The sequence below is a fragment of the Nipponia nippon genome, unplaced genomic scaffold (assembly GCF_047370975.1).
Source record: "Nipponia nippon isolate SJK-2023a ecotype South Korea unplaced genomic scaffold, ASM4737097v1 scaffold_34, whole genome shotgun sequence".
Classification (NCBI taxonomy): Eukaryota; Metazoa; Chordata; class Aves; order Pelecaniformes; family Threskiornithidae; genus Nipponia; species Nipponia nippon.
Genome location: NW_028262352.1, coordinates 2,466,961 through 2,492,265, shown reverse-complemented (window position 1 = coordinate 2,492,265; position 25,305 = coordinate 2,466,961). Strand labels below are relative to the sequence as shown.

Here is a 25,305-nt window from a genome sequence, read left to right as displayed (position 1 = left end):
GTGCTATTCAGAGGGACCTCGACAGTCTGGAGAAGTGGGCAGGCAGGAACCTCATGCAGTCCAACAAAGGGAAATGCCAAGTCCTGCCCCTGGGGAGGAATAACACGATGCACCAGTACAGGCTAGGGGCTGACTGGCTGGAAAGCAGCTTTGCAGAGAAGGACATGGGGGTCCTGGTGGACAACAAGCTGAACATGAGCCAGTAATGTGCCCTTGCAGCAAAGGAGGCCAACGGTATCCTGAGCTGCATTAGGAACAGTGTTGACAGGAGGTCGAGGGAGGTGATCCTTTCTCTCTACTCAGCACTGGTGAGGCCACACCTGGAGTCCTGTGTCCAGTTCTGGGCTCCCCGGTACAAGACAGACATGGACATACTGTAGCAAGTTCAGCGAAGAACCGCTGCAGTGATGAAGGGATCGGAGCATCTCCCATAGGAGGAGATGCTGAGAGAGCTGGGATTGTTTAGCCTGGAAAAGAGAAGGCTCAGGAGGGATCTTATCAATGTGTCTAAATACCTGATGGGAGGGTGTATTGAAGATGGAGCGAAACTCTTCTCAGTGGTGCCCAGTGACAGGACAAGAGGGAATGGGCACAAACTGAAACATAGGGAATTCCATTTAAACTTAAGAAAAATCTTTTTTGCTATGAGGGTAGTCAAACACTGAACCAGGTTGCCCAGAGAGGTTGTGGAGTCTCCATCCTTGGAGATATTCAAAACCTGACTGGACAATGTCCTGAGCAACTTGCTCTGGTTGATCCTGCTTTGAGCGGGGGTTGGGAGGGGGTTTGGACTAGACAATCTCCAGAGATCCCTTCCAACCTCAACTACTCAACTATTATATGGTTCTGTGATTACACTTGAAGTCACCATGGCAGAAGGTGTCATTTACAGTATCAAAAATAGCTTTGCTCGCTACAAGGATAGCTGAGGCTCTATGTCTTAAAATATTAATCCAATTTTATAATGTGATTATTGTTTGGTCCACAGAAAGGATATAAAACTTAGTATTTACAAGGATTATACTGGATTGTAAATAGGAAATTTCTTTTTAATATTTAACACAACATACAAACCATGCAGTAGATGTTTTAGGACGGAATTGAAACTACGGGCACCACTTCCAGGAAGATCAACCTGAACTTTGCAAGTGATAAGATGTTAAACCAGGGGGGATCCCAGGCACCAAACTGGGACGGATGCGGGAATTGATAGAACTATACAAACTGATGAAGGGACTTGCAGGGGGACAGGGAAGCAGGGAGAAACAAAGAGGGGGGATAGACAGAAAGGGGGATAAAACAGGCCAGTCACGGGTAAAACAGGGCCAGTCAGCACGCTTGTCTGGCTGAGCCCTGCGCCTGATCACTGCAGTCTGTCCTATTTTCTTATATTTTCTTTTAAAATCATTTTGTAACTATCGCTCTGCTTAATCTCGCTCTCCGTCCCCTGTGTATGTGTGCTGCAAGGAACAGGTGCCAGCTGCTGGCAAGACCTGTGTGTGTGTGATTGAAATTTGGTGCCCAGCTACTGGAGTCAGACTGGGGGTGTAGGCACCCTGGGGCCTGTGGTGTCAGCTACGGGAGTGAGTGAGGGTCCTAGCATCAGTAGTTGGAGGGGGCCATAGCTCTCTGGATCATCATCATAGAATCATCATATGGTTTGGGTTGGAAGGGACCTTTAAAGGTCCAACCCCCCCTGCAATGAGCAGAGACGCCTTTCACTAGATCAGGTTGCTCCTAATGCACCCCGGGATGCGGTTTGCCCTCTTGGCTGCCAGGGCACACTGCTGACCCATATTGAGCCTGCTGTCAACCAGCACCCCCAGATCCCTTTCTGCAGGGCTGCTCTCCAGCCACTCCTCTCCCAATTTATACTTTTACCCGGTGTTACTCTGTCACAGGTGCAGAATCCGGCATTTGGACTTGTTAAATTTCATGCCACTGATGATTGCCCAATGCTCCAATCTATCTAGATCCCTCTGCAAGGCCCCTTGTCCCTCAAGAGAGTCAAGAGCACCTCCCAATTTGGTATTGTCAGCAAACTTGCTAATGGTGCATTCAACTCCTGCATCCAGATCATTGATAAAAATATTGAACCGAACTGGCCCTAGAATTGAACCCTGAGGAACACCACTGGTGACCGGTTGCCGGCCAGATGTAGCCCCATTCACTATAACCCTTTGAGCCCTGCCGTTCAGGCAGTTCTTCACCCAGTGCACCATGAACCTGCTCATCTCACAGTTGGACAACTTGTCCAGAAGGATGCTGTTGAGGGACAGTATCAAAAGCCTTACTAAAATCCAGAAAGACTACATCCACCGCCTTCCCTTCATCCACTAGGCGGGTGACCTTATCATGGAAGGATATTGAATTAAGTTAGACAGGACTTTCCCTTTGTGAACCCATGTTGACTGTGCCTGATGATTGCATTATTCTTTAAATGCCTTTCAGTAGTACCCAGTATGACCTTCTCCATAATTTTTCCAGGTACTGAGGTTAGACTAACAGGTCTGTAGTTTCCTGGGTCTTCCCTCACACCCTTCTTGTAAAGTGGAATAACATTGGCTAGCTTCCAGTCAGCAGGGAACCAAGACCTTTGGTTGGTGATCGAGAGGGGTCCTGCCGTAACATCCTCCAGCTCCTTCAGTACTCTGGGATGAATCCCATCAGGCCCCATGGACTTGTGAACATTCAGCTGATACAGCTGGTCCCTTACAATTTCAGTGTCCGCAAATGGAAAGTCACCGTTCCCGCACTCGTGGTCCTCCGACTCAGGGGACCGGGCAGCCCAAGGTCTATCAGTATTATTAAAGACTGAGGCAAAAAAAGCACTGAATGCCTCTGCTTTTTCTTCATCCCTATTAGTCCGGTGACCATCTTCAACAAGTATCGGTCCAACGTTTTCCTTAGACCTCCTCTTGCTATTAGGGTACGTAAAAAAGCCTTTCTTGTTGTCTGACACAACACTGGCCAGTTTCAACTCTAACTGAGCTTTGGCCTTTCGTGCCTTCTCCCTGCGTATACGAACCATGGCTCTGGAATCTTCCTGCGAAGCCTGTCCTTTCTTCCAGAGATCATACAATTTCTTTTTCCTCTTGAGCTCCTCAAGGAGTTGCCTGTTCAGCCAAGTTGGTCTTCTGCCCCGCTTGCTTGACTTTCGACACACTGGAATTGCCTGCTCCTGTGCTTCTAAAAGTTGGTTCTTAAAAACTGACCAGCACTCGTGGACTCCTAAGCCCTCAAAAGCAGATTCCCAGGGGACTCTGCTAAGTAGCTCCCCGAATAGCTTAAAGTTTGCTCTCTTGAAGTCCAGGGTAGCAACTCTGCTGTCCTTTTTTCTCATTACACTGAAAATTTTAAGCTCAACCATTTCGTGATCACTGTGGCCAAGACAGCCACCTGCCATCACATCTCCCACGAGTCCTTCTCTATTCACAAACAACAAGCCTAGGGGGGCATCTTTCCTAGTTGGCTCACAGAGTACTTGTGACAAGAGGTTATCTCCCACAAACTTCAAGAATTTCCAAGACCTGCTCGTCACAGCAGTATGATATTCCCAGTTGATGCCTGGGAAGTTGGAATCTCCCATAAGGACAAGGGCTACCGATCCAGAGATTTCTCCTAATTGCCTATAGAATAACTCATCAGTGCTATCATCCTGGCTGGGTGATTGGTAGTAGACACCCACTACAACATCTCCTTTGTTTTCCATCCCCCTAATCCTCACCCAGAGGCTCTCCACCACATCACCGCTAACTGTAAGGGCTGTACAATCAAACCTCTCCCTTACATATAGTGCGACACCTCCACCTCGCCTGCCCTGCCTATCCCTCCTGAACAGCCTGTAGCCCTCCATCCCAGCACTCCAATCGTGGGACTCATTCCACCAAGTCTCACTAATACCAATGATATCATGGCTCTGGGAACTAACCAACACTTCCAGTTCATCCTGTTTGTTTCTCATACTGCGTGCGTTGGTGTACAAGCATTTCAGATATGCTCCTGAGCCCTAAATCTAAATCTAAATCTACCCTCTTTCAGTTTAAAACTGTTGCCCCTTGTCCTGTCACTACAGGCCCCAGAAAAAAGTCTCTCTCTGCCCCCTTTATATATTGAAAGGCCGCAATAAGGTCTCCCTGGAGCCTTCTCTTCTCCAGGCTGAACAACCCCAACTCTCACAGCCTTTCCTCATAGGAGAGATGTTCCAGCCCTGTGATCATTCTTGTGACCCTCCTCTGGACCCGCTCCAACAGAACTGGATGCCCCAGAGCTGCGTGCAGTACTCCAGGTGGGGTCTCACGAGAGCGGAATAGAGGGGGAGAACCACCTGCTGGTCACGCTTCTTTTGATGCAGCCCAGGATACAGTTGGCTTTCTGGGCTGTGAGCGCACATTGTCGGCTCATGTCCAGTTTTCTGTCCACCAGTATATCCCCAAGTCCTTCTCCGCAGGGCTGCTCTCAATCCCTTCATCCCCAGCCTGTACTGATACCAGGGGTTGCCCTGACCCAGGTGCAGGACCTTGCACTTGGCCTTGTTGAACTTCATGAGATTCACATGGGCCCACTTCTCTAGCTTCTCCAGGTCCCTCTGGATGGCATCCCTTCCCTCTAGGGAATCAACTGCATCACTCAGCTTGGTGTCATCTGCAAACTTGCTGAGGGTGCACTCAATCCCACTGTCTGTGTCGTTGATAAAGATATTAAACAGTATTGGTCCCAGTACGGACCCCTGAGGGACACCACTCGTCACTGGTATCCACTTGGACACTGAGCCATTGACTGTAACTCTTCGGACGTGGCCATCCAACCAGTTCCTTATCCATCTAACAGTCCATCCATCAAACCCCTATCTCTCCAATTTAGAGGTAAGAATGTTGGGGGGGGACTGTGCCAAAGGCCTTACAGAAGTCCAGGTAGTTGACATCCGTAGCGCTTCCCTTGTCCACTGATGTAGTCGCTCCATCGTAGAAGGCCACTAGGTTGGTCAGGCAAGACTTGCCCTTGGTGAAGCCATGTTTGCTGTTTCCCTGTCATCTGTATGCCTCGACATATCTTCCAGGAGGATCTTACCAAGCACGGAGGTGAGGCTGACTGGCTGGTAGTTCCCAGGGTCCTCCTTTTTATCCTTTTTCAAAATGGGTGCAATGTTTCCCTTTTTCCAGTCACCGGGGAATTCTCCTGACTGCCATGACTTTTCAAATATCATGGAGAATGGCTTGGCAACATCATCAGCCAATTCCCTCAGGACCCTGGCATGCATGTCATTGGGTCCCATGGACTTATGTATGTTCAGGTTCCTCAGGTGGTCTTGAACCTGATCTTCTCCTATGATGGGAGGAACTTCTTTCCCCCAGTCCCTGCCTCGAGGTTCAGGGGCTTGAGAGATGTGGGAAGAGAGATTGCCAGTGTCAGGGTGACTGAAGTCCCCCAGGAGGATCAGAGCCTGTGAGCGCAATGCTTCCTGTAGCTGGAGTAAGAACGCTTCATCGACATCCTCCCCTTGATCAGGTGGCCTGTAGTAAACACCAACCACGAGGTTTCCTTTGTTGGCTTTCCCCTTATTTTTACCCATAAGCTCTCAACCCGTTCATTGCTGTTTTTCAAAGACAGCTCTGTGCAGTCCATCCATTTTTTTAGATAGAGGGCAACCCCCCACCCCCACCCTTCCTTCCTTGCGTGTGCTTTCTGAACAGTTTATAGCCATCGACTGCAGCACTCCAGTCGTGCGATTCGTCCCACCAAGTTTCAGTGACAGCGATTAAATCATAGCTTTCCAGGTGCACAGTGGCTTCCGTCTTTTCCTGTTTGTTACCCATGCTGCGTGCATTGCTATAGAGGCACTTTAGTGGGCCTATCGACCTTGTCACCTTTTTAGAGGAACACAGCCTAATTCCTTTGAGGCATTTCACAGGTGTTTCCCTGTTGGTTCCTAATGCATCAGCAGCCCCTGGCTCTTGTCTGGTGCTCAGAACTCCATCCCCTTCCCCCACACTAGATCTAGTTTAAAGCCCTCCTTGTAAGTCTGGCCAGCTTGTTGGTGAAGACTCTCTTGCCCCACTTGGTCAGGTGAATCCCATCACCTCCCAACAGATCTGGCTTCTCAAAGGTAGATCCATGATCATAGAAGCCAAAACCTTCAGTATGGCACCAGCTACAGAACCAAGCATTCACCTGTTCAATTTGCCTCCTCCTTCCTGGACCACTTCCTCTGACTGGGAGGACAGAGGAGACTACAACCTGTGCTCCAGATCCTTTTAACATTGCTCTGAGGGACATATAGTCTCTTTTGATGGTTCTAAGTTGCCTCGTTACGGTATCATTAGACCCTACATGGAACAGTAGGAGCAGAACACAGCCTAATTCCTTTGAGGCATTTCACAGGTGTTTCCTTGTTGGTTCCTAATAATCAGCAGCCCCTGGCTCATTTGTCTGGATGGCAAATGTGTGCCTCGGTGTTCTCAGTAAGGAATCTTGAAGATTCACAAGAACATGCACTATTGCCTAAAGAAGTATAAAACCAGCACAGATATTCTACCCGCTTTGAGCTGGGGGGGAGTGTGGGGCGTGGATTAGACAATCTCCAGAGCTCCCTTCCTATATGTATGGTCAATATCTTTGTGTTTGTCCTGAGTAGTCTCTCCCTGCTACCACCTTCTGTGTACTTTCTTTTTGTGTTTGATTTCAGGCAGGATCTCTATTTGCTTGGTTGGTGCTGGCTGTTCCCCAGCCAGTTTTAACCACGGAAAGTCAGTGCCTGCAGCAGCAGTGGCAGTAGCGGCCGCAGCAGTATTTGGTGTGTGCTGAGAAGAGTGTGAGGCTTGTGAGGTCCTGGAGGGTGTTTGAGGGGGTTTCTGGGCCCCCAACACCCTTGGGCTGTGTGTGTGGAGAGACTGGCCAGCCGGTGAAAGGTCTTGCAAGAGGGGCAAGCAATAGTTTGGTGGTCCCAGTTGTTGCCGCATCCAGTTCAAACCACAGGAAGCCGTGTATAACCAGCCCCTAGGGAGTGCCAGTGACCAGGGTGTGGTGCTGTAGGGAACCGTGCCTGAGAGAAATGGCACAGCAGTTTGCGCGGCAGTTCAAGCAGAAGGGTGCACGAGAAGGGCGGCGTATCCTACAAGTTCTCGGGCTTCTGCCTGCTCTGCTCACCCACAGTCTTATGCTGCAGCCTCAATGGTCACCCCAGCTAGCTGTTGGCTGTGTAAGCCTACCCAGCAGCTTGAGGTCTCCAAGGAATTAGAAGGGCTTATTAGGCAGTGCTTTGAGGTTGTCAGAAGCATGGTGGTAGAAACCAGGCGAGGGCTGCGCTCTGCATCAGACAGGAATCAGCTACCTAGCCAGGCTAGTCTGGGATGAATGGAGGCAGCCACCCAGACAGAGCTTCCTGTCAGGAAAGCTGCTGTCCAGGTAGAGGGCTGCAATGACTGTACCCTACACTCCTGGGTGGAGGAGGATGGAAGCTCCACCTGTGCAAGGTGTGCTCTGGTGGAGTCACTGAGGCAGAGGTGGAGGAGCTGCAGGAGGAAGTCAGCAGGTTATGCTGTATTAGGGACAGGGAACAAGAAATAGAGTATTATTTGAGACTTTGCAAGAAGAAATACTAGGGCTTCATGACTCTGACCTCCAAGGACTACCAGACAAAGAGCTTCAAGCAGCGAACAGACAGCACCTTGGAGAAGGAGGCGCCATGGTCTCTGGTGACTCATGGCAACAGGATATTGCTTCACTCCCCTTCCTTGTATGTACCAACCAGCAACAGATATGAAGTCTTGGCAGTGGACAAACCCAATGAGTAAGATTCACAGAGAGAAACCGCACCAGCAGCACATACTAAAAGCTGCAAAAGGAGGCGTCGAGTGCTAGCAGTGGGTGAGAGGCACCAAGGCACCCATCTGCCAGCCTGATACACAGTCAAGGGAAGTTTGCTGCTTGCCAGGAGCCAAGATCCAGGATGTCACAGAGAGACTGCCACAACTGGTTAAAAGTGCAGACTCCTATCCCCTACTTCTTTTCCATCTGGGCACCAATGACATGGTAAAGCATAACCTGGGCAAGATCAAGCAGGACTTGAGAGCCCTGGGGGCCCAAGTGAAAGGGACAGGGAATCAAGTGATCTTCTCCTCTATCTTGCGAGTCAGGGATAGGGGTGCAGGGAGAAGTCAATGCATCATGCAGATCAATACCTGGCTTCGTGGCTGGTGTCGTCACCAGGGCTTTGGCTTCTATGATCACGGGACGTTCTTCGATGAATACGGCCTATTGGGGAGAGATGGGATCCACCTGTCTAGAAGAGGAAGGAGAATCTTCACCAGCATATTGACTGACTTAGTGAATTGTGCTTTAAACTAACGAACTTGGGGGGGTAGGGTCCACAGCTGTGACACCTGTATATCCATAAGCAACAGGATAGATGAGCCCACCTACCAGAGTAGTGAGGAATGCTCCCCAATCCTCTCCAAGGCAAGAACCCTACGTCCAGCCACCTCAAGTGCATGTATACCAACGCATGTAGTCTGGGCAACAAACAGGAGGAACTGGAGCTCCATGCCCAGTCTCAGAGTTATGATGTCATAGGAATCACAGAAACTTGGTGGGAAAACTCATACGACTGGAAGACCACAATGGTGTCATGAATGAGTGGTTAGGTCACTTAAAGAATCACTGTCAAAGATATTTGCAAATAGTGATTTTAATAGAAATCTATAAAAGTGTGATTTAACAAAGTTCAATGGCAAGGTTCACTCTATTACTTATTAAATGAATGGAATATATATATAAAGAGAAAGAAAGAGAAAATTAAGATAGAAGTGAATTGATTTATACAGAGATTGAAAATACAAGGGGGTAAAGGAGGCCCTCCCGTTGAGTCACAAGGTTCAGAATGGACCCCCTTGCTTTCTTTCTAAACTCCTTCTCAGAGAGGAGCCTAGGTGCGGCTGGATCCAATCCTAGTCCCAGACTTGGTCAATGGTTTATGTCTAAGGATTATATACGTCTAGCAGCAGTTTAAGGTTTATTCACAGTTAAGAGAGAATCACAAGAATTTAGCAGTAATTAATCATTAGTTAATTCAGCATTTACAAAGTGATTAAATAGGGTTTACTGCAATATTTGAATCGATTCACACACACACTATGCATATTAAGGTACCTGTTAAAAATGCCCCTCAAGCTAAGTGAAATGCTCACTTCAAATGATTGTCTCAATGGGCGAAGGTCGAGCCTCAAGGAGTGAAGGGCGCTGGAGTTCAGCCCAGGTCCTGTTGCCAGGCCTCTGTACTTTGCAAACTTAAGAGTGCAAACTGTGAGAGGCTTCCCACTCAGAGGGAGATACTGGCGCAGCCCTCTGCGGTCCAGGAGAGCTCAAAGGGTCTCCCTTGGTACCGCTGTTTGTAGGGTTGCGAGATGATTGACTTTAGGCATCAGTGAATTTCCATCCTGGCCACTATGCAGGTCGGTAATTACTGGGGTTCTCATAAATTTCAGCAAGGCTGGTACAGATCTTCCCGTACCGATCCGCCTGAGTTACGATCCACAATGATATGTTCCAAGGCTGTCAGGGGATGACTGATTATGCCAGGTGCAGTCAAGGCATTCTTGTTCCCCACCTTGGCCATGCAAGAGTTTCTGGTGCAATCAAGGGACGCTTAACTGCCAAACTCATTGCACAAAGGCCAAGCCTTGATGGGAATTCCCGTGATCGTAAAGCAGTCGGGGGGGGGGGGGGGGGGGGTGCACCACCACAAACGGATGACTACAAATTCTTTCAGAAAGACAGGAAGGAAAGAAGAGGAGGTGGAGTTGCACTTTATGTAAAAGAGAAATTTGAGTGTATGGAGGTGAACTATGGAGACCACAAAAGTTCTATTGAATGCCTTTGGATCAAGATTAGAGGGATCGTCACCAAGGGGAATCTTATGTTAGGTATCTGTTACCAACCTCCCAATCAGGGTGACAAGGCTGATGAAACCTTACTTCCGCTGCTCAAAGAAGTCTCAGGCCAACAGAACCTGGTCCTCATGGTTGACTTCAATTACCCGGACATTTGTTGGTAAAACAACACAGCGGTGCACAAGTCATCCATCAGATTCCTGGAATGCATTGAGGACTGCTTCCTGCTACAGATGCTGGACATGCTGACTAGGAACAGCGCATTGCTACCATTTACTGCTCACAAACCAAGACGACTTACTTGACAACACAACTACCAATGGTAGCCTTGGATACAGCGATCACAACATTGTGGAGTTTAAGATCCTGCCGAGCACACTGAAGACCAGTAGTAGGGCAAAGACCCTGGATTTTCAAAGAGCTAACTTGAAGATGCTCAGAGCCCATCTGCGAGGGATTCCATGGGAAGCATCCATGGAGGGCAAAGGAGCTTGTGAGTGCTGGGAGTTATTCAAGAATACCCTCATGAAAGCACAAGAACAGTCCATCCCCTACAAAGGGAAAGGAAGAAGGCAGAACAAGAGACCACCCTGGCTTAACAAAGAGCTTTTGACTGTGCTTAAAGGCAAAAAAGAAGCATACCAGCTAAGGAAAGGTGGCCAAATAGCCATCGAGGACTACAAAAACCTTGCTAGGGCATGCAGAGATGCAGTCAGGAAGGCTAAGGCTCAGCTAGAACTGAAATTGGCCAGAGAACAGCAAGAAAGTGTTCTTCAGGTACGTGAGCAGTAAGCAGAAGCACAGGGAAGACATAGGCCCATTAGTAAACAGGGCAGGGAAACTAGTCACTAATAATGCTGACAAGACAGAGGTTCTCAGTACCTTCTTTGCCTCTGTCTTTACTGGTGTTAGCTGGACCCCAGATCACAAGATCAAGTAGCTACGACAACATGTGTCAACCCACCAGTAGTGGAGGAAGGGCTGATCTGCAGCCTTTTGCAAGGGCTCAACCCATATAAATCTATGGGCCAGGGTGAAATCCACCCCAGGGTGTTAAGAGAAGTGGCTGACATTGTTGCAAGGCCACTGTCTATAATCTTTGAAAAGTCATGGAGATCAGGGGATATCCCTGATGACTGGAAGAGGGCAAATGTCATACCCATCTACAAGAAGGGCCCAAAAGAGGACCCAGGAAACTACAGGCCCATTAGTCTTACTTCAATCTCTGGGAAAGTAATGGAACGAGTTCTCCTAGAAACTATCACAAGCCAAATGAAGCAGGTGATTGGGAAAAGCCAGCACAGACTTACCAGGGGCAAATCTTGTCAGACTAACTTGATCACCTTCTAAAAAAAAGTAACACTTTCTGTTGACATGGGGAGAGCAGTGGATGTTGTTTACCTGGATTTCCGCAAAGCGATTGACACCATTTCCCACAGCCGCCTTCTGGACAAATTGGCAAGATACAGATTGGATGAGTGGTCTGCAAGATGGGTAGGAAATTGGCTAACAGGTCGCACTCAGAGGGTGGTGGTCAATGTTTTTTACTCAGGCTGGCAGCCTGTCACAAGTGGGGTCCCCAGGGATCGATACTGGGCCACATGCTGTTCAACATTTTCATAAATGATCTGGACGATGGGATTGAAAGCACCTTCACCAAGTTTGCTGATCACACCAAACTGAGTGGTGAGGTGGACATGTCAGAAGGGAGAGCCATCTTACAGAGAGACCTGGACAGGCTGGAAGAGTGGGCTAGCGAGAACAGTATCATAGAATCATAGAATCATAGAATGCTTTGGGATGGAGGGGACCTTTAAAGGTCATCTAGTCCAACCCCCCTGCGATTGGCAGGGACATCTTCAACTAGATCAGGTTGCTCAGAGCCCCGTCCAACCTGACCTTGAATGTTTCCAGGGATGGGGCATCTACCACCTCTCTGGGCAACCCGTTCCGGTGTTTCACCACCCTCATTGTAAAAAATGTCTTCCTTGAATCTAGTCTGAATCTACCCTCCTTTAGTTTAAAACCATTACCCCTTGTCCTATCGCTACAGGCCCTACTAAAAAGTCTGTCCCCATCTTTTTTTTTTAAATTGTTTTGTTTTCATTAGACTGCACTGTAGTCCCTCTAGATTAACTGTGAATTTCTCACAGCTGCTCTTAAAGCTTTTGAAATACCAAGAACAAAACAAAACAAAACAAAAATAGCTTAAGGAACCGTGAAAAGAAGTAATATAGTACATAGCTTGAAAAGCTTTTAGGATGTTAAAATTAAGTTTTAGAGGTTTTTGCTGTCTCTGAAGAACAAGGGAGAATCCATGATGGCCATAGTTAATACCATAGAAGTTCTGACTTGGTTGTTGTTATGGGTTCAAAATGTTGGTGCCAATTGATTTTAGGAAGCATTATAGGATTTTATGATTAAAGCTGAAATTATCATCTGGGTAAATAAACTAATTTTTATCATTTGACTATTTTACTGTAACACATGCCATGGTATAAAGCTTGTTGGTCTTGAAACGTTGGCTAAAATTTTTTAATTACTGCAAAATCCAGATTCTTCATTTTAGAAAAGCTAATGAGTGTTATTTACTTGTGTATTTTGAGCTATATCAGTTTGAAAATCCAAGTTAGTACACAGGACCAAATATCCACTATGTTCAATAGCTAATAAAAGATTATAACCCGTTAAAGGGTAATGATCCAAGTCATTATGAACATGAAGTGAAGAATGACATAAGGCCCAAATGTTTAATAGTTGGAAAGAACTGAGTTAAATTACTGCTGTTCCTTTGACTTTTTTAATCCCTTCACAAATTGTAATTCTGTTGTAGTTTTATTACTTTTTCATCATAACACTGTACATATTGTTGTCCCATTTAAAATTTCACTCTGCTGAACTAACTGCATGTCTTAAAACACAAATGAGCTCAGAATTTCAAGCTTCAGCCAGAGAGTTCCAGTGAATTTAAAATCAATACAAAACATTTATAGGACTCTTGTATATCCATAGACCATCTTGGCTGACTTTTTTTTTGTCATGTTTACAATTTTGTAACATACACAGTATACAAAATAAATGGCATCTAAATAAAAATCCAGCTTTGACTTTAGGATTTAAAAGTTACAAGTTTTATAGATTACTAAATAATGTATTAATACTTGAATGAGATCTTCCTCTCATCTCTTCAATTCTTGTCATACTTTTCTCCACCCCTCTTCAGATGGGACTGAAAACATTTTCCTTGAAGTTTAATGAATACTTATTTTAACAGTGAGTCCAAGTTAATTACTCAGTACTTTAACATAATGAAATGTTATTTTGTGTGGAGGCAGGGGTTGTTTGCCAATCCTATTTAGTTTGTTTACAGCAACTGTACACTCTTTTCTACAATGATGTTTCCCTCACTTAAACAATCCAAATAAATAACTACTACTTCTTTTGTTTTCTTTTCCTGAAGTCGAACAACTTATCCTTACACGGAAACCCAGATGTATAGCCAAAACACTGGGGGAAATTACTTCGATACTCAAGGAAGTTCTGCACAGGCAACAACAGTGGTCTCCTCTCATAGTATGGTGGGCACCGGAGGCATTCAGATGGGTGTCGCAGGAGGACAGCTCATTAGCAGCTCAGGAGGGACCTATCTGATTGGCAGTTCAATGGAAAATTCTGGTCATTCAGTGACTCATACAACGCGGGCCTCCCCAGCTACAGTAAGTACTTCAGAACTATGTTAAATCTTTGGGGGTAGTTTCTTAGTCACTATAATGTTCCTGCGTGCTGACATGTTTCTGTAGCAAAAAGTATATTATGTTGGCAGAATCAGTAATACATGGCATTGTCTTGCAAATATTTACATTTAGTTTAACTTTGTGCATGTGAATAGTATTAAGTGAGTGCTGTCGTTGTTTAACCCCAGCCAACAACTAAGCACCATGCAGCCGCTCGCTCACTCCCTGCCCCGGTGGGATGGGGAAGAAAATCGGAAGAGTAAAACTGAGAAAACTCGTGGGCTGAGATAAAAACAGTTTAATAATTTTTAAAAAGAAATAATGATAATGATAATGATGATGATGATGATGATGATAATAATAATAGTAATAGTAAGGAAAAGGAAAAAAATAACAAGAGAGAAAAATAAAACCCAAGAAAGACAAGTGATGCAAATGAAAACAATTGCTCACCACCAAATGACTGATGCCCAGAAGGTCCCCGAGCAGCGGCCCCCCCCCACCAACCTCCCACCTAGTTTTATTGCTGAGCATGACGTCATATGGTATGGAATATCCCTTTGGTCAGTTGGGGTCAGCTGTCTCAGCTGTGTCCCCTCCCAACTTCTTGTGCACCCCCAGCCTACTCACTGGTGGGGTGGTGTGAGAAGCATAAAAGGCCTTGACTCTGTGTAAGCACTGCTCAGCAACAATGAAAACATCCCTGTATTATTAAAACTGTTTCCAGCACAAATCCAAAACATAGCCCCAGTCTAGCTACCTACAAAGAAAAGTAACTCTATCCCAGCCAAAACCAGCACATTCTGCACTCCTTATTCTATACCATTTCATAGAATCATGGAATCGTTAAGGTTGGAAAAGACCCTTAAGATCATTGAGTCCAACTGTTAACCTAGCACTGCCAAGTCCACCACTAAACCATGTCCTCAAGCACCACGTCTACCCATCTTTTAAAGACCTCCAGGGATGGGGACTCAACCACTTCCCTGGGCAGCCTGTTCCAATGCCTGACTACCCTTTTGGTGAAGAAGTTTTTCCTAATATCTAACCTAAACTTCCCCTGGCGCAGCTTGAGGCCATTTCCTCTCGTCCTATCACTTGTTACTAGGGAGAAGAGATCGACCCCCACCTCGCTACAACCTCCTTTCAGGTGATTGTAGAGAGCAATAAGGTCTCCCCTCAGCCTCCTCTTCTCCAGGCTAAACAACCCCAGTTCCCTCAGCCGCTCCTCATAAGACTTGTTCTCTAGACCCTTCACCAACTTCGTTGCCCTCCTCTAGACATGCTCCAGCACCTCGATATCCTTCTTGTAGTGAGGGGCCCAAAACTGAACATAGTACTCTAGGTGCAATTTATGTCATGCTCACGTCCCACACTATCCAATACATCCTCATTAACCACCCCTTCCCCTGTAAAATGTTTGTGAAATGTCCATAAATACCCATAAAATGTTCACTGAGTTCATTTGGTCTATGACTTTGGGCTCCATCTGTGATAGTCGTCACTCAGGACAGGAGAGGTGGTGTGTTGCATGGAGTTACTGGGCACCAAAGCCAGCTCAGGTCAGGTCAACTGCTGCACTTGCACTGCTTCTTGTAAGGCTTCTCCTCCATTGGTTCAGGTGGTTCCTGTTATAGTAATTCCCATAACATGGAACTCAGCTCATGGGTTACAACAATTTAAAGGTATTTCCATTACAGTCTCCACCCCTGGCCTCTTTGGACCAGACCATCGGGTTTAACACTGCAATGAACTCCTCCCCTTGCCCCTGTTCTGGCTTGGACTTATCCACAGACTGTAGTCCCTTAGGGGTTTACCTGCTCCAAGTGGAGCCTTATCAATGAGCCACAGTCTCTCCAGGGGTATACCTGCTGTGGCATAGACTTATCCAGAGCCACAGTCGCTTAGAGGTGCACCTGTTCCAGCGTGGCCTTTTCTATGGGCCACAATGCCTTCAGAGATATACCTGCTCCAGTGTAGCCTTACCCATGGCTGCAATCCCTCCAGGGGTGTACCAGCTCTGTCATGGGCTTATCCATGGCCGCACGCTTTGAGGTGCTCCAGCATGACCTCATGCACAGCCACTGATGCTTCAAGGTGTACCTGCTGCAGCATGGACTTATCCACAGCCACAGATGCTTCGAGGTGTACCTTCTCCAGCATGGCCTTCTCCTTGAGCCACAATCCCTTCAGAGGTATACCTGCTGTGGCACAGACATAACCAGGGCCAGAGATGCTTTGAGATGTACCTGCTCTGTCATGGGCTTATTCACGGCCACAGACGTTTCGGGGGTGTTCTGCTCCTGCGTGGAGTCATCCACAGGTCACAGTCCCTTCAACTCGAGTTCATAATGGAGTTCTAGCCTGTCCAGTACAGCAGCACAGAAACAGCAGCGATGCCCTGGCCATCTGCCAGCCCAGGCACATGGCCATTGCTTTTTTAAAAATGTTCCCAGGCACAGCAGAGTAAGATGATAAGCAGTTCAGCAGTAGAGCAAGCAGCAAAAGCAAAAAGCAGCCACTAACAAGCACTAGACTCTAATATGCAGTGAGGCAAGCAAGCCCCATGGCAAGCACAGAAGCTTGCCGATTAATAGCTAAACAGCAATAAGAGCTATAAATTCAGTCTAGCACATGCCAATCAAATCTGTCGCTATCTTGGACCCTTCGAGCCCCATGTTGGGTGCCAAAAAGGACTGTCGTGGTTTAACCCCAGCCAGCAACTAAGCACCACACAGCTTCTCGCTCACTCCCCCACAATGGGATGGGGGAGAGAATCATAGACTCATAGAATGGTTTGGGTTGGAAGGGACCTTTAAAGGTCATCTAGTCCAATCCCCCTGCAATGAGCAGAGACATCTTCAACTAGACCAGGTTGCTCAGAGCCCTGTCCAACCTGACCTTGAACGTTTCCAGGGATGGGGCATCTACCACCTCTCTGGGCAACCCGTTCCCGTGTTTCACCACCCCCATCATAAAAAAATGTCTTCCTTGAATCTAGTCTGAATCTACCCTCCTTTAGTTTAAAAGCATTACCCTTTGTCCTATCACAATAGGCCATGCTAAAAAGTCTCTCTCCATCTTTCTTAGAAGCCCCCTTTAAGTATTGAAAGGCTACAATAATGTCTCCCCGCAGCCTTCTCTTCTCCAGGCTGAACAACCCCAGCTCTTTCAGCCTTTCCTCATAGCAGAGGTGTTCCAGCCCTCTGATCATTTTTGTGGCCCTCCTCTGGACCCACTCCAACAGGTCCATGTCTTTCCTGTGCTGAGAGCTCCAGAGCTGGATGCAGTACTCCAGGTGGGGTCTCACGAGAGCAGAGTAGAGGGACAGAATTACTTCCCTCAATCTGCTGGCCACACTTCTTTTGATGCAGTCCAGGATACGGTTGGCTTTTTGGGCTGCAAGCACACATTGCCAGCCCATATCCTATTTTTCATCCACCAGTACCCCCAAGTCCTTCTCTGCAGGGCTGCTCTCAATCTCTTCATCCCCAGCCTATACTGATACCAGGGATTGTCCCGACCCAGGTGCAGGACCTTGCGCTTGGCCTTGTTGAACCTTATGTGGCATCCTGTCCCTCAGGTGTGTCAACCGCACCACTCAGCTTGGTGTCATCTGCAAACTTGCTGAGGGTGCACTCGATCCCACTGTCTATGCCATTGATGAAGATATTAAACAGTACTGGTCCCAATACGGACACCTGAGGGACACCACTTGTCACCGATCTCCATCTGGACACTGAGCCATTGACCACTACCCTCTGGATGTGACCATCCAGCCAGTTCCTCATCCACCAAACAGTCCGCCTATCAAATCCATCTCTCTCCAATTTAGAGAGAAGGATATTGTGGGGGACTGTGTCAAAGGTCTTACAGAAGTCCAGACAGACGACATCCATAGCTCTTCCCTTGTCCACTGATGTAGTCATTCCGTCACAGAAGGCTTGCTTTCCTAAAATTCAGAGTCCTGACTTTACTCTTCACCTGACCCATATCCCTCAGGACTGCGAACTCCACCAGGGCATGATCACTTCAGCTCAGGCTGCCTCCAATCTTGACGTCACCGATTAGCTCACTTGCGTTGGTGACCACCAGGTCCAGTATCGCATCCCCTCTGGTAGGGCTGTCTATTACCTGGCTTAAGAAGTTATCCTCAGTGCACTCCAGGAGTCTCCTGGATTGCCTACAGCTCACCGTGCTACTTTTCCAGCAGATGTCGGGGTGGTTGAAGTCCCCCAGGAGGACGAGAGCCTGTGAGCGCGATGCCTCCTCTAGCTGGAGTAAGAAGGCTTTGTCAATAGGCTCCCCTTGATTGGGCGGCCTGTAGTAGACACCAACCACAAGGTTCCCTTTGTTGCCTCGGTCTCTAATTCTTACCCATAAGCTTTCAACCTGCTTGTGGCTATTCTTCAGAGACAGCTCTTCACACTCTATCCATTTCCTCATGTAGAGGGCAACCCCTCCGCCCCTCCTTCCTCGCCTGTCCCTTCCGAACAGCTTGTAGACATCGATAGCCGCACTCCAGTCATGGGAGTCGTCCCACCAAGTTTCAGTAATGGCAACTAGGTTGTAGCTTTCTAGCAGCACGGTGGCTTCCAACTCCTCCTGTTTGTTGCCTGTGCTGCGTGTATTGGTGCACTTCAGCTGGGCTGTCAGCCGTGTCACCTTCCTAGAGGAACACCCCTTAATTCCTTTGAGGTATTTCACTGGTGTTTCCCTGTTGGCTCCTACTACCTCAGGAGCCCCTGGATCATCTCCATAAGACTTCAAGTGTGCTGCAGTGTACCCAGCATGTGTCAGAGAAACAGGCTGAGTCCCTCGCTAGCACCCCGTCCCTCTAACCTTGGCGTGTTATCCCACAGCTTGTCACGGGCAAGCCTGATATTATCCCCCTCCCTCTTCAAGTCTAATTTAAAGCTCTGTCCATGAGCCCTGCTAGCTCGTGAGCAAAGACCCTCTTCCCCCTTTGAGTAAGGTGAATCCCATCTGATGCCAGCAGTCTTCGTGCAGTGTAGGCCATACCATTATCAAAATGGGAATTTTGATATAAGAATCAGAAGTGTCAAAGTAGGAAAACTTGTGAGATGAAACAGAGCTGAACAGAGAGCTTTGGCTGGAACTCAGGGAAAAAAAGGAGACTTTAAGACCTTTGGAAGAAGGGGCAGGCAACTCAGGAGGACTAGAAGGATGTCGTGAGGCTATGCAGGGAGAAAATTAGAAGGGCCAAAGCCTATCTGGAACTTAATCTGGCTACTGCCATAAAAGACAACAAAAAAAGTTTTTGCAAATACATTAGCAACAAAAGGAGGGCTAAGGAGAATCTCCATCCTTTATTGGATGCGGGAGGAAAACATAGAGACAAAGGATGAGGAAAACTCTGAGGTACTTAATGCCTTCTTTGCCTAAGTAAGTCTTCAATAGTCAGTTCTAACAGTTGTTCTCGGGATACCCAGCCCTCTGAACTGGAAGACAGGGACAGGGAGCAGAACGAAGCCCCCATAATCCAAGGGGAAATGGATAGCGACCTGCTACACCACGTAGACACACACACAAGTCTATGGGGCTGGATGGGAGCCACCCAAGGGTACTGAGGGAGCTGGCGGAGGTGCTCACCAAGCCACTTTCAATCATCTATCATCAGCAGTCCTGGCTAACCGGGGAGGTCCCAGATGACTGGAGGCTAGCAAATGTGACCCCCATCTACAAGAACGGCCAGAATGAGTTATCTGGGGAACTACAGGCCTGTCAGCCTGACCTCAGTGCCGGGGAAGGTTATAGAGCAGCTCATCCTGAGTGCCATCATGTGGCACGTACAGGACACCCAAGGGATCAGGCCCAGTCAGCATGGGTTTATGAAAGGCAGGTCCTGCTTGACTAACCTGGTCTCCTTCTATGACAAGGTGACCCGCTTAGTGGATGAGGGAAAGGCTGTGGATGTTGTCTACCTGGACTTTAGTAAGGCCTTTGACACCATTTCCCACAGCATTCTCCTGGAGAAACTGACTGCTCATGGCTTGGCCGGGTGTACTCTTTGCTGGGTAAAAAACTGGCTAAATGGCCGAGCCCAGAGAGTTGTGGTGAATGGAGTTAAATCCAATTGGCGGCCAGTCACAAGCGGTGTTCCCCAGGGCTCATTTCTGGGGCCAGTTCTGTTTAATATCTTTATCAATGACCTGGATGAGGGGATCGAGTGCACCCTCAGTAAGACTGCAGACGACACCAAGTTGGGCGGGAGTGTTGATCTGCTGGAGGGCAGAAAGGATCCTACAGAGGGATCTGGACAGGCTGGATTGATGGGCCGAGGCCAACTGTATGAGGTTCAACAAGGCTAAGTGCCGGGTCCTGCACTTGGGTCACAACAACCCCATGCAACGCTACAGGCTTGGGGAAGAGTGGCTGGAGAGCTGCCTGGTAGAAAAGGACCTGGGGGTGTTGGTTGACAGCTGCCTGAACATGAACCAGCAGTGTGCCCAGGTGGCCAAGAAGGCCAATAGCATCCTGGCTTGCATCAGGAATAGTGTGGCCAGCAGGACCAGGGAGGTGATAGTGCCCCTGTACTCGGCCCTGGTGAGGCCGCACCTCAAATACTGTGTTTAGTTTTGGACCCCTCACTACAGAAAGGACATTGAGGTGCTGGAGCGTGTCCAAAGAAGGGCAATGAGGGTGGTGAAGGGTCTAGAGCACAGGTCTTATGAGGAGCGGCTGAGGGAGCTGGGGTTGTTTAGTCTGGAGAAGAGGAGGCTGAGGGGAGACCTTATTGCTCTCTACAGCTGCCTGAAAGGAGGCTGTAGCGAGGTGGGGTCGGTCTCTTCTCCCAAGAAACAAGCGATAGGACAAGAGGAAAAGGCCTCAAGTTGCACCAGGGCAAGTTTAGGTTGGACATTTAGGAAAAACTTCTTCACCGAAAGGGTTGTCAAGCACTGGAACAGGCTGCCCAGGGAAGTGGTTGAGTCTCCATCCCTGGAGGTATTTAAAAGATGGTTCTTAGGGACATGGTTTAGTGGTGGACTTGGCAGCGCTAGGTTAACAATTGGATTCGATGATCTTGAAGGTCTTTTCCAACCTAGACGTTTCTATGATTCTATGATTCTATGTTGTGGGTGACCATGTCAAAGGCCTTACAGAAGTCCAGGTAGTTGACATCCGTAGTGCTTCCCTTGTCCATTGATGTAGTCACTCCATCGTAGAAGGCCAGTAGGTTTGTCAGGCAAGACTTGCCCTTGGTGAAGCCATGTTGGCTGTCTCTAATCACCGCCCTGTCATCTGTATGCCTCGACATATCTTCCAGGAGGATCTTACCAAGCACGGAGGTGAGGCTGACTGGCTGGTAGTTCCCAGGGTCCTCTTTTTACCGTTTTTCAAAATGGGTGCAATGTTTCCCTTTTTCCAGTCACTGGGGACGTAGTCTGACTGCCTTGACTACGTCAGCCATTTTCCTCAGGACCCTGGCATGCATCTTGTCGGGTCCCATGGACTTGTGTATGCTCAGGTTCCTCAGATGGTCTCGAACCTGACCTTCTTCTACAGTGGATGGGACTTCATTCCCTTAGTCCCTGCCTCGAGGTTTAGGGTCTTGAGATATGTGGGAAGAGAGATTTTCATTGAAAACTGAGGCAAAAAAATTGATGTGTCCCTAAGCCTTTTCCATGTCGGTTGTCACCAGTTCTCCTGTACTATTTATCGGGGCGGGATGCATTTACTTTAATCTTCCTTTTCTGGCCAACTTACCTGTAGAAGCCCTTATTATTCTTTGCATCCCTCACCAAATTCAGCTCCAGCTGCTGCTTAGCTTTCCTGGTCGCATCCCTACACCTCTTGGAAGCGTCCCTATATTTTTCCCAGGATACATGTCCCTGGTTCCACTGCCAGTGCATTTCCTTCTTGCACTTTAGTTTGACCAAGAGGTCTTTACTGGGCCATGCTGGTTTCCTGCCTTCCTTGCCTGATTTCTTACACGTGAGAATCGAGAGCTCTTGCTCTTGATATATAGGATTCTACTCGTACAAGCAAGAGTCAATTGAAACCTAAACAGTTCAGCTTAAACTGTGACGTCAAACACATACTCAGTTTTAAATTTACTAGAAGGTGTAAATAAACCAGGCAAATTAGAGCAACACAGCAGTTCAATTTTTCTTTGCTTTGTACCTGATATAGCTAGAGCTCATTTCACTTTTAATCTTCATTCTACCTGCTCCATCATAATATTTTTCATAGTTGTATAGAGAATTTAAGAGCTCACAATAATATGTAGCCAGGCCTGCTTCCTAATGTAATACTCAGCAAATGTATTAAAATCTTTTGAGTTAATTTTGGATAATTTTCACATGGAGACAAATGAACCAGGCATGGGCTTATTATAACCTCTGATGCTTGCTATATTAAGATTTAGTTCTGTTTCAGTGTTTACAACAAAAAACTTCATTTTGTTTTATTCACCCTCACTAATTAAATAATTAAATTTTTGTAACTAGCAAATTAGTCGTAACATTGATAAGAATTTAGCTCTTCCTGATAATTCTACTTATAGATTGTAGGAGGAGCGATTTGCCCTAATTGGTTGGCAATTTGAAATTATATTACATGCTGTATCCTACTTGAAGGATGAGTCTGGGTGGGTTACTGACAGTTACTGTCAGAGGATGGGCAGCTACAGCAAAGACTAATTAGAAAATTATCATCTGCCCTATAAATAATAGAATTTAAATCACCCTGCACTTTTTACCATATGTGAATGTCTTAAGGACTGTTCTGATAAAATTCAAATTATATTATCAATGTTTCCTAATGTCAAAACTTTCAAAATGTGTATATAGTTATTAATTAAATTAAAAAATGTATTATGCTTGTCAGCCAGGGAGGAGCTCCCATCCATTACTTATGTTTTTTCTAACAAGCATTAGGATTGATCTGCAATCACTGTTATTCATTGGACATCACTAACCATAGGAACTCTTGACTCAAATTTATCCTATTTCAGTCATGCTTGTGCAGATCAAAAGGTACATGGAAATAAAAACAAAGTCAATATGAATTAATTATTTAATACATATTAATTAATTAATACTTTTGGTACTAAGTACAGCGTGCGAAGCATTCTCCTGATGTAAAAGCAAGCATGGTACCTTCCTAAAATAAACCATCCGATAATGGAGTGGGAGAAAAAGAATAACAGCCACAAATAAAGAAGCCCAATAGTAATGTCATATCCTGATAATATAATTTTGGTGGAAGTATTATAGTTATTTTAAGAGCAAAAAAATATATAAAAATGTGTTAACTTCCATAGCCTTATTTTAAGCTGGAGTGGTTGCGATTTGGTAAGTAGTTTGAGATGAGATTTTATTTATTCAGTCAATCTCTTTCCAGGTAAAGGCATTTTTTTCCTTGTCTATTCCCTCACCCCTCTGGTAATTGGCAGCACACTTTTTATGTAGCTGAATTCATCCTAGGATGAACAAACTGCTTCAGATAAAAAAATCAGAGATGCATGGATCTTTATGTCACATTGGAATATTAAATCATCTAGCCTGACCTTTTAATCATACAGGCCTGACATTTTTATTCAAATCTTCTGAGCACAGTGACTTGTTTGGTGAAAAAAGGATTCAATCTTGGTTTCAAAACACAAGAAGATGAATAATCTGTTTAATCAGTCATTCAAATGGTCAATTACTACCACTGCTAAAAATGTTGGTCAGTTATGAATTAACTAGTGGGGTGGTAAGATTAGAGGATTTGGGGGTCTTGTACTCTCATTAACCTCTGTTCCCCAAGACTCTGCCTCCTGCTTCTTTCTGCTCCATAGCTGTGAAGCATCATGGCTTCTCCCTAGCCCTTCCAGAAAGAGAGATAAGTTTCAGTGTTGCACAGTCGATAAAAGTACATATATGTCCTACTCTGCCCCTGTGAGCCCCATACAACCCCCACTGTATGTCCAGAAAATCCCTATTAGACTAAGGTCAGTCACACTTGCACCATTTACATTCTGGCCTCATCTGCTTATGTTGCTTATTGCTCTCTAGCTTTCAGCCATTAGCTTTTGTTGTGTTAAAAAATTTAAATTAAATTGTGTTAAAAAAATTAAATTTAAAAAGCCCTGTAGCACCTAGTGGTTTGTTTCTAGTTTTGCCTCCTAATATATTTATTCAGTAGGTCACATATGTATATTAACTATCACCATGTTACATTTAGTATATTAATTACAAACAAATTGGGCCGGGGCCAACTGTATGAGATTAAGCAAGGCTAAGTGCCGGGTCCTGCACTTGGGTCACAACAACCCCATGCAACGCTACAGGCTGGGGGAAGAGTGGCTGGAGAGCTGCCCGGCGGAAAAGGACCTGGGGGTGTTGGATGACAGCTGCCTGAACATGAACCAGCAGTGTGCCCAGGTGGCCAAGAGGGCCAATGGCATCCTGGCTTGCATCAGGAATAGTGTGGCCAGCAGGACCAGGGAGGTGATAGTGCCCCTGTACTCAGCACTGGTGAGGCCACACCTCGAATACTGTGTTTAGTTTTGGGCCCCTCACCACAGAAAGGACATTGAGGTGCTGGAGCGCGTCCAAAGAAGGGCAATGAGGGTGGTGAAGGGTCTAGAGCACAGGTCTTATGAGGAGCGGCTGAGGGAACTGGGGTTGTTTAGCCTGGAGAAGAGGAGGCTGAGGGGAGACCTTATTGCTCTCTACAATCACCTGAAAGGAGGTTGTAGCGAGGTGGGGGTCGATCTCTTCTCCCTAGTAACAAGCGATAGGACAAGAGGAAACAGCCTCAAGCTGCACCAGGGGAGGTTTAGGTTGGATATTAGGAAAAACTTCTTCACCGAAAGGGTAGTCAGGCATTGGAACAGGCTGCCCAGGGAAGTGGTTGAGTCTCCATCCCTGGAGGTATTTAAAAGATGGGTAGGCATGGTGCTCAAGGACATGGTTTAGTGGTGGACTTGGCAGTGCTAGGTTAACAGTTGGACTCAATGATCTTAAGGGTCTTTTCCAACTTTAACGATTCTATGATTCTATGAAATTGTTTCTGAAAGAACTCTGTGGTGGGTTGACCTAGCCACCAGGTGCCCACCAAGCCGCTCTCACTCCCACTCCTCAACAGTCTGTTTTGCCCATGACGGTAATTGGTGAGTGATCTCCCTGTCCTTATCTCAACCTATGAGCTTTTCGTCATATTTTTCTCTCCCTGTGTTGTTGATGGAAGGGGAGTGTTAGAGCAGCTTGGTGGACACCAGGAGGACAGCCAAAGTCAACCCACCACACTTTCACAGGCAAAAAGACTCAACTTGGGGAAATTATTGTAATTTTTTGCCAATTAAACAGAGTAGGATAATGAGAAATAAGAACAAATCTAAAACCACCTTCCCCCCCACCCCTCCCTTCTTCTCAGGCTCGACTTCACTCTTCTATCTCCTCACCCCAAGCGGCACAGGGGGACAGGGAATGGGGGATGCAGTCAGTTCATCACATGTCTCTGCTGCTCCTTCCTCCTCACACTCTTCCCCTGCTCCAGCGTGGGGTCCCTCCCACGGGAGACAGTCCTCCACAAACTTCTCCACTGTGAGTCCTTCCCATGGGCTGCAGTTCTTCATGAAGTGCTGCAGCATGGGTCTTTTCCATGGGGTGCAGTCCTTAAGGAATGGACTGCTCCAGCGTGGGTCCCCCACAAAGTCACAGGTCCTTCCAGAA

The 25,305-nt window shown here is 46.8% G+C and overlaps 1 protein-coding gene across 6 annotated transcripts in view; it reads left to right on the top strand.

Annotated features, from left to right (window-relative positions):
- Positions 1 to 25,305, top strand: part of LOC104022190 (transcription factor RFX3-like) — a 150,457-nt gene that overhangs the window by 70,157 nt on the left and 54,995 nt on the right. For all 6 annotated transcript variants that reach the window (XM_087770933.1, XM_087770932.1, XM_087770931.1 and 3 more), the window contains one exon: positions 13,348 to 13,603. In XM_087770933.1, the coding sequence (XP_087627059.1) occupies positions 13,348 to 13,603 (256 nt within the window). The remainder of the gene's footprint in view (positions 1 to 13,347; positions 13,604 to 25,305) is intronic.